The 10,169-nt window shown below is 46.3% G+C and overlaps 1 protein-coding gene across 1 annotated transcript; it reads right to left on the reverse strand.

Annotated features, from left to right (window-relative positions):
• Positions 1-933: 933 nt before the first annotated feature.
• On the reverse strand, positions 934-5,880 carry LOC138956219 (uncharacterized). The gene has a single exon (XM_070327631.1). It carries the CDS (start codon positions 5,878-5,880, stop codon positions 1,147-1,149), a length of 4,734 nt encoding a protein of 1,577 aa, XP_070183732.1. The 3' UTR covers positions 934-1,146.
• Positions 5,881-10,169: the final 4,289 nt, after the last annotated feature.

Consider the following 10,169-nt stretch of genomic DNA (forward strand, 5'->3'; position numbering starts at 1 on the left):
TCCTAAAACAGTCAACCAAGGTAGACGATTCATTTCTCAACATTCTATGCTCTATACATTTGAGTAGAAGACAACGCGTTCTGGCTTCTGTCGACAAAAAGCAAAAACAACATTACAACTAAAACATTACTTTATCTTTCACGGGACTACTGTACTAAGCCAAAACGTGCACACACACACACACACACACACACACACACACACACACACACACACACACACACACACACACACACACACACACACACACAAACGTTTGCTCACTTAGTCTTTTGTTTAAATGTTTAGTTTGCATGTGTTCTTTCCACTTGAAATAATCATCTTGTGTATGGAATGTAGAATGGAAAAGAATGGCATCAATGCTAAGTTATCGGGTTCCGTGCAAGTACATGAAAAGAAACAAATAGAACCGATGCGCGTATGTTAATAAGCAAAGATATGAGAGAGCGAGTCCTTAATATAATTAGAACTTCTTCGCTGACGCTTCGGATCCCGATAGGTGCACAGGATACCAAGGCTCTCAATCTAGAGATTTATCATCTTGGACAGCCGTCCTCAGAGAATCTCCTCTGGCGCATGGGAACCAAACATTTTCACCTGAACCAAGGTCCTCAATCTAGAGATGTATCATCTGGGACAACCGTCCTCAGAGTATCTCCTCTGGCGCTTGGGAAACTTACAGGTACACTGGAACCAAGGTTCTTAATTTAGAGATTTATCATCTGGGACAGCCGTCCTCAGAGTATCTCCTCTGGCGCTTGGGAAACTTACAGGTACACTGGAACCAAGGTTCTTAATTTAGAGATTTATCATCTGGGACAGCCGTCCTCAGAGTATCTCCTCTGGCGCTTGGGAAACTTACAGGTACACTGGAACCAAGGTTCTTAACTAGAGATTTATCATCTGGGACAGCCGTCCTCAGAATATCTCCTCTGGCGCTTGGGAAACGTACAGGTACACTGGAACCAAGGTTCTTAATTTAGAGATTTATCATCTGGGACAGCCGTCCTCAGAGTATCTCCTCTGGCGCTTGGGAAACTTACAGGTACACTGGAACCAAGGTTCTTAATTTAGAGATTTATCATCTGGGACAGCCGTCCTCAGAGTATCTCATCTGTTGCCAGCAAGCCCTGCCTCCTCATCTATTCATGCAATCACCCAGACCGGTTTATGATAGCTCGTCATGCTCTCACCTGTACCAGCACTGGCTGTTGGTATGTTCGTGAAACACTGGTCTATTTGTGTTCCCTGATTGGTTGTGGAACAGTCAGGTGGCAGCAGGGGATGAAGCGTCTTGCTAAGCATGAACGTTGTCAGTGAGTCACCTTCAGGTTTCTTTCTGTCAACGTTAAAGTCTCCGAGGCACACATGGCGAACAGTGGAGGGCAGGCTGTCGAGCGTTTCAGTCAGAACCTGTTGCAGTACTCCCCTTGGAGTCCGCGGTGATTTATACACCGCGGTCACGAGGGTCTGTTTATGTTCCTTCTCAACGGAGACAGTGGTGACTTCAACGTGACCTTGGTTCTTTACTAGGGTATCAACCACCACTGAACACTGAACCCCAGATTTAACATACACGGCAGTGCCATACGGAGAGCATGAGCGTTCAAAGACACAATCAAATCCAGAAAACTGAACACCGCCTGGGATCAAAACCCGTGTCTCAACAAAGCAAAGGATATCTGCTGTCATGAGGCTTGCATCGCCGCACATTGTCATGTGGTGTTTTGGCAACGACTGCACGTTATGAAAACCAATTTTCAGCTCCGGCCCATCGTGTTCGTCAAGGAACTGTATGCATGGAATAATCGGACGATGCTTGCGGAGTCTGGCCATTTCCAACACGACCTTGTCTGTTGCACTTGGCTCGCTGGGCGGGTGGAGTTCACCAACGAGGTACAGGCCTTCGGCAGTCTTTGCCCTGCTACAGGCCACGTACAGCGATGCTCGTTTCATGCTGCGAGTGAGGTGAACGGCAACACGAGAGTACGTGTCACCCTGGCTCTTGTGAATCGTGATGGCCATCGCTGGTACAAGAGGAAACTGTTTTCTCAGAATCTGCAGGTTTCCTCCACCTTGTTTGCGTCGGGCCACACGACAGACATAGTCTACAGGTGTCCACGTGTTCGGAACATTCAGATTCTTTGCCGCCCGTTTGTTGTTTCCTCGCATTGTCCGCCCAACATCATGATCGTCAAATTCAATCCACACTCTGACAGGTTTCCGTTCAGTACCAGACTTTGACAACTGTATCAGTCGAAGTCTTCCAGTGGCTCCATTGACAAGACCGTCTGCAGTATCGACATTGTTGGTCATCATGTACCTGCCACTCACCTTCAGTGTTAGCTTATAGGGCAAGCCGTACGTCTCATTGGTTCGTAGACTGCTGACGTATTCCTTGAACTTTTGTTTCATGGATTCCGATGCGTCGCCTTGGCACGTGTCAAGAGCGTGGAATGTTGCTCCCTGGGTATCCAGCTTCCTGAGCGCGTCTTCGTTAAACTTGTCCACTGCTTCGTTGGTCTGGAACAAGTGAAGCACGTCTTCTGGAACGTCCTCTGGCTGAACCTGCCGGCTTTTCAACAGATTCTTCTCCTCTTCTGTCAGTTTGCCCTTTACGAGATTTCCAAGTGCTCTTGCAAAAAGAAGGTCGTTCCGCTGCCTCATGATTTCCGTGAGCTCCAACAGCCTAAACTTTTCCCACAAAACTGGACCAACCAGCTCGGCGTACGCATCCCTCGCACGTGGACTTGCAAAGGGAAAACTGTCGCCCACAGGCGGCAGCTGATTCAAGTCCCCGACGACTAGAACAGAAATCCCCCCAAACGGATCTTTTGACCGAAAAATTTGACACAGTCTAGCGCTGATTGTGTTTAACATCTTTGCACCAACCATAGAAATCTCGTCGATGATGATGAGTTTCAAACTGTGCAGCTTGGTAGCTAGTGTGTTTGAAACATCAGAACCAAGTGCAGGCAGAGTACCGCTGTACTGAGTTAGTGGAAGACTCAACGCGGAGTGAAGAGTCATTCCGCCGATGTTGAAGGCAGCCTTTCCGGTGGGCGCACACAACAACACTACGAGATCATCGGGCTGAGCCCCCGGAATGGAACCGAAGTACCGGATTAGTGCTTGGTGAAGAACTTTAATTAAACGGCTCTTCCCAACACCAGCACCTCCACTGAGAAACTCATAGAGAGGCAGTTGACCGGTTTTGAACGCATGGACACAGTGCATTACATACTTACTTTGAGTTTTGTTTAGGGTCGACAGCAGCTGTTCAAACTCGTCTTCAGGGATACGACCTGGCGCAAGGAAACGATCGGCATCTTCTCGTCGAGCGGGTTGCCCCACTTGCTCCATGACATCCACCTGCCGTCCCTGTTCGTCCTCCATGGCCTGGAAGTCTTCCTCTTCCGGTCCCATCTCTTCCGCGTCAAGATCTGCTGTGGGAACGACCTCCTCAATGACTTCATCATCTGCACCTCCAGCGTCCTGTTGGTCTAACGCCTCACGCACAGCTGTGTCACAGGTGGATACATACTTGCAGCGTACTCGACTGATGGAGTCTTCGTGGGTTTTGAACTTGGTTTCACGGTTGATGCTGATCAGATCCTGCTCTTCGTTTCGCCAGGGATGGAAAAGCATCAGTTGCTCTCTGTAGTAGTCATCTTCATCCTTCAGCTTGTTGAAGTTGCAGTAACGGATGACTTTTGACCACCGGCGCTTCGTGACAAATCCATGTCCATTGTTGAGCTTCACGCGCTGGTCTGTGTTCACATCACGGTCCGCTCTGTGCTCTTCGTCGTCATGCGGTTGATCATCAACGGGGTCTTTGCTGTTGATGTTGTAATCAGCCACAAACTCCGCCAACGACACGCCGTCCATACTCTCAGGGCGAGAGACGTACTTGTCAAGGAGTCCAGGACACATCACGTCAGTGCTCTCAGGGTTCATTTCTTTCAGAATCTGCTGGGCTTTCAACATACGAACTCGCTTTTCCGGACGGCTAGTATTGATAAAGACACACGCACGGCTAGCCTGACTGACGGGCATACGTAGGAGATAGTAACATGTTTCCTGAGCAGATATTTCACTGCTGTTCAGAAAACAGTTGGCGACAGCACGAAGCTTTTCCCGGACACTGCCGTTTCCCTTTCTCACGTCAGCCACTGCGTTGCGCAGGAGAGCTGACATACCACGCTGTGATTTGCCAACATAGTTTATGATGTACATTACACATGCGTAGGGGTCAAGAACAAACTGGATGTCCATGTTTGCTCTCCACAAGGCCAGTATGTCCGGGTTGTAAGCATTGCTCCTTGTTTCTCCCAACCCTCTTTTCAAGAACAACTCTGCTCGTTTCAGAGTAGTTCGGATACACAGGAGATAATCATCTTCTGTGCATCCAAGCTCCTGCAGAAACTGAGCATGGGTAATGGTCGTGTGCTTTGGTAGGTCTTTCAAACGATCTTTCACTGACTGTGCAAGTTTTCTCAACCGTTCTTTCTCCTTGTCAGAAACCTCATCTAGTGTCAGAGGAGCTAGAATCCTAGTTTCAGACATGGGGAATTTCGGAATCTTGAACCTGCATATTTTTTCTTTGCCAGACTGCTTCAAGCAGGTGTGGCTGTGTTTGTGCTGCTGAAGCTTAACTTCTTCATGCAACGGTTCATTTTCCTGGGGCACGTGACAAGTGATGTGTCGGTCTATGAAACTCGTCACTTCACTTTCACCGTCTTCCTTCTCTGGGTCATACACAGGCGCATCTTTGATCCAGAGAAGACCATGGATATGCGGCGAGCCTCGGTGCTGAAACTCAACACGGTAGAAGAAATCAGTAATTTCCCCGAGAGGTCCATCAGCTGATCTCATGACAGTGTTGAATAGAGCACGGAACCTGTGGTCAAAGTATCGCGCACACGTGACAGGATCATCACGAATGAGTTCAGCTTTCTCTAGGAAAGTCCACTGTTCGATTTCTTCTGGCTCAGGGTCATCGTTCATCTCGATTCGGAAGAGGATGGCCAACAATTCTTTCCACTTAGTCTCAGCAGCAGACACAGTGAAGAAAAATGTTGGGCAACCAAGCTGCCGAACCATGGCCAGGAGTTCTTTCTTCTTTTCCTCCCAGAACGGGGGAGAACCTCTGACCGGTCTGAGAACATGGAAGCCTTGGTCAGTGCTCACCATATTCTCAACGGCTCCGTGTTCGAGAATATCGCGAGCAGTGTAAGACCTGTCCTGAGTTTTCTTCCTAAGACACGTTTGGACGGAGCTCGCAATTCGAATCATCTCCATTTTCTTGTATGAAAAGAAAAGTTTCGGAACTTTTGTCGCTCGTCTGTCATACCGACGCGCTTCGGACTTGGCAATTTCGGCGTAAGATACTGATTCTGGCTGCCCCCTTCTGTGACCGGCGTAAATTGTGGGAAAAGACAGTTCCTCACAATCTGCGTCTAACACCACTGAGAGAGGTCTCTGTCCCTCTCCAGGGGCAAACCGTATTGCCTCATCGCAATCAAGCAAGGTTTCATCCACCCCTGGGTTTACCGGGTCATCGTTCACGGTCTCGTCCCATTCTTCTTCTTCCTGCGGTTTCTCAGCATTTGGATCATTTTCGTTTGCAGCGGGCGTAGGTGACGTTTCTCTTGCTGCAACGTGCTGGTTATCCTGCTCGACTCTTTGAATATCCGCACATCGGTCGGCCGGGTCTACAACGAACGGCTCTTCAACTAACGGATGCTCTTGAAGCCAATCATCTGTCAGAGTGGTCACTCCATGTTCTCGGAAGAGTGGTGTGTTAGCCAGACACCGAGCAGCTTCGTAAACAACGCGTGGTCGTACTGTCTCGAAAATGTAGTGTCCCCGATAGCACATCTTTCGCATGAGTTTGATTTGGATCGTTTGTGCGTCTGAAAACGATCGTGGTAGAACCGAAACCGTAGTACTGACCTCAACCGGAACATTGACAACATTTCCCTTCAAACCATGCTGGCGATCTACACCCAACGGCCGAATTTGCATGAACGGAATTCTTGGCGAAACGAGCCTTTCTTCCAGTTGCGTCAGACCTCGCAGTTGTGGCGGTAGCTCCGGAAACGCAAGACCGTTTGCCAAAGACAATCGCGGAACCTTTCCGTGTCGGACCGACTTGTAACATGTCCCGCAGAGCCATTGCCTTCCCTGAGAAGTAGGCACACAATGACAGTACGTGTTGAGAAAGTCGTGGGAAACACCCTGCCTAATCAAATCTTCTTCATTGTAATCCCTGACTGATTTTCGAAACCAAAGACTGCCACAGCATGTGCACACATAAGTTGGTCCTTCCGTAATGATACGCTGGTAATCATTTAGGTGTTTGTCTTTGTTTGCGCGGTCATTCTGAGCCAAATTGGGATTGTTCCCTTCAACGTTTTGTTCATTTTCACAAACAGCCATTTCGATCTCAGGTTGTCCTTCATCAGTCCGTTGATTCTCAAACTCTGCTCGTTTGTTGGGAACCGGAACATCACAATTATCACCAGCCTTTCTTTTGCGCTGTTCTGGTTTTCTTTGTGCTTGTTGTGGTTGCCTTTTCCTCTTCACTGATTCATCAGTTTCTGCAAGGCTTTTGTCAGGACATGTTACAGATCGCCGTTGTTGTTTCTGTCCGCGCTCTTTCTGGGCATAATCTGAATCTTGTCGGTAAACACGTAGTCGTTCTTTGTTCGCGTGGTGTTCACGATCCGTGTACTGAATCTCTAATCTGACAGATGTCATTCTCTGCCGAGTTTGTTCTTTCTCGCGTTGCGAATAGTCGGCTTCTTGTCTTGTGACTGTCATTCTCTGCCGATTTGTGTCTTTCTCGCGTTGCGAATAGTCGGCTTCTTGTCTTGTGACTGTCATTCTCTGCCGAGTTGTGTCTTTCTCGCGTTGCGAATAGTCGGCTTCTTGTCTTGTGACTGTCATTCTCTGCCGATTTGTGTCTTTCTCGCGTTGCGAATAGTCGGCTTCTTGTCTTGTGACTGTCATTCTCTGCCGAGTTTGTTCTTTCTCGCGTTGCGAATAGTCGGCTTCTTGTCTTGTGACTGTCATTCTCTGCCGAGTTTGTTCTTTCTCGCGTTGCGAATAGTCGGCTTCTTGTCTTGTGACTGTCATTCTCTGCCGATTTGTGTCTTTCTCGCGATTGCAATATTCGGTGTTTTCTCTGGTGGATGCCATTCTTTGCCTATTTCTTTTATGTTCGTGGGCTGAACATTCTTGTTCCTGTCTTACTGAGGACATTCTCTGCCTATTGTGTGTACGCTCTAATTCGGCAGATGGGTTGTTGTTTCTGTTTCTGCACATGTTTGCTTGGTTTTTCATGTTTTGTGTTGTACGTTTTGAAGCACTTGTCGTAAATGAAACACCCGTACATAGGCTTAAAGTTGGTGTTGGCGAGACACTCTCATTGTCAGACATAATTTCGGAGACAGCGTTGACACAATGACTGTGATCGGTCTCGTCAATATTGTTTCCTTTTGACGGAGATTCATCCGCTGACTGTGACTGTTGATCTCTTTTTCTCTTTTCAGATTTTCTCACAAGGCTAGATTTTTTCTTTAGCCTGGGCATGTTTGGGTGTTTGACTGCTTGCCTGCCTGCTTGCTTGTTTACAGATACTATGGGTTAGGCCTACACGTACTATGTTGTACAGTACCCTGATAAAGAATAACGAAAGTGGGCACGTACCGTCTGTATTGACAATACTTACAGATACTTTGCACGTTGATCCACAGTCGCCTACTTACTTCAAATCCTGTCCTTCATTTGTAAAGAGTACGGCGATTTAAAACTGCCCTTCTCTCGCAACGTGTCGTAGGTAATAGAACTGGCAAACGTTGAGATAGTTTGCTTGAGAAAAAAACAAAAAAACGTACGGTTTACCATTTTGGCCACAGGGGCTTGAAACCGAACGAGTTCCTGATACTTCAGGTTAGAATTACAGACATGCTATACGTTCGTTTTTTGTTTTTTTAGGCCACCAAGTGATTAGTGTGTGTGTGTGTGTTTGTGTGTGTGTGTGTGTGTGTGTGTGTGTGTGTGTGTGTGTTTGTGTGTGTGTGTGTGTGTGTGCTACATCAGCAATCACAATTCAACTTACTTACTGCCTTTCACGCCTGGTGGCGTGTAGGGCAGCGACAAAGGAATCACAATTCAAGCATAGACTAAAAGCATGGAAACCCATTCATCAGTTGATCAAGAAGCTATTCGATGCATGTTTGATGTCTATAATGGAACACGCAGATAAGACGCAAAACGATTGTTTTGACAAAATATGAATGCAGATTCTTTCTTTTCAAGACCCATTTTGAATTATATTTAAGACGCCTGTATCGTGAGACTTGATTATGAAATTGGCATGACGCGCAAGTTTTTGACACTCTGTACTCTCCGTTTCGCACGTTTTTATCGTGGAGCGAAGAACGAAAGAACTGCTGAATTGTAAATTGGGAAGTACGCTCGCACACACACACACACACACACACACACACACACACACACATTTTACTGTGACAGAGCGAATGCGACTTCTGTCACCCCCACCCCACCCCCGGCTATCTCTCTCTCTCTCTCTCTCTCTCTCTCTCTCTCCCTCTCTCTCTCTCTCTCTATTTCTTTCTCTCTCTCTATTTCTCTCCCTCTCTCTCTCTCTCTCTCTCTCTCTCTCTCTCTCTCTCTCTCCGCTCGCTCACCCCCCGGCTCTCTCTCTCTCTCTCTCTCTCTCTCTCTCTCTCTCCCTCTCTCTCTCTCTCAGTCTCTCTCTCTATTTCGTTCTCTCTCTCTCTATTTCTCTCTCTCTCTCTCTCTCTCTCTCTCTCTCTCTCTCTCTCTCTCTCTCTCTCTCTCTCTCTCTCTCTCCGCTCGCTCACATGTGTGTGTCTTTATCCGCCTGCCTGCCATAACGAGAGAGAGGGAAGGTAGTAGTGATGGGGGATGTGAAATTAATCAAAAGTGATAGAGTGAGGGGTTAAACAGTGCAAGCCTACTTTAGCGCGGTAGTGGTTACGCTATGCTGCATAGCACGCTTTTCTGTACATCGCTTTTCTGTACATCTCTTCGTTTTAACTTTCTGAGCGTGTTTTTAATCCAAACATATCATATCTATATGTTTTTGGAATCAGGAACCGACAAGGAATAAGATGAAAGTGTTTTTAAATTGATTTGGAAAAAAAAATTTGATAATAATTTTTATATATTTAATTTTCAGAGCTTGTTTTTAATCCGAATATAACATATTTATATGTTTTTGGAATCAGCAAATGATGGAGAATAAGATAAACGTAAATTTGGATCGTTTTATAAATTTTTATTTTTTTTTACAATTTTCCGATTTTTAATGACCAAAGTCATTAATTAATTTTTAAGCCACCAAGCTGAAATGCAATACCGAACCCCGGGCTTCGTCAAAGAGTACTTGACCAAAATTTCAACCAATTTGGTTGAAAAATGAGGGCGTGACAGTGCCGCCTCAACTTTCACGAAAAGCCGGATATGACGTCATCAAAGACATTTATCAAAAAAATGAAAAAAACGTTCGGGGATTTCATACCCAGGAACTCTCATGTCAAATTTCATAAAGATCGGTCCAGTAGTTTAGTCTGAATCGCTCTACACACACACACACACACGCACGCACACACACACATACGCACATACACCACGACCCTCGTTTCGATTCCCCCTCGATGTTAAAATATTTAGTCAAAACTTGACTAAATATAAAAAGGCAAAAAGTGGTTGAATTCACATAGGGACTCACTAAGTTTTATGTAGTCTGGTAAAGAATTCCAGAGTTGTGTTGAAGATGGGAGAAATGAGTTTCTGTATAATTCAGTGTTAAACGATATAACTGTCCTGTCTAAAGGTCTGCGCTGGCGATATGGGTTATTAGTTGATACTAATGGTGGCAATATCGCAAGTAAGTAGTTTGGCACCTTACGGTGTACAATCTTGTGAAATAATATCAATTTTTGACGTTTACGCCTATCTAAAAGTGAAATAAAGCCTGACTCGTCGTACAGTTGTTGATGGCTTGTACCGCGGACTGTCTTCATCTTCAAAGCTTCATCTTTGGCAGGAAGTGATGTCTGAAGAGGTTGATTCACGGGTGTGTGTATGTGTGTGTGTGTGTGTGTGTGTGTGTG

The sequence above is a fragment of the Littorina saxatilis genome, unplaced genomic scaffold (assembly GCF_037325665.1).
Source record: "Littorina saxatilis isolate snail1 unplaced genomic scaffold, US_GU_Lsax_2.0 scaffold_1279, whole genome shotgun sequence".
NCBI classification, from domain to species: Eukaryota; Metazoa; Mollusca; class Gastropoda; order Littorinimorpha; family Littorinidae; genus Littorina; species Littorina saxatilis.

Excerpts from the sequence above, each read along its gene's own strand:
- LOC138956219 (XM_070327631.1), bottom strand. The coding sequence starts at position 5,880 with ATGTGCTATCGGGGACACTACATTTTCGAGACAGTACGACCACGCGTT.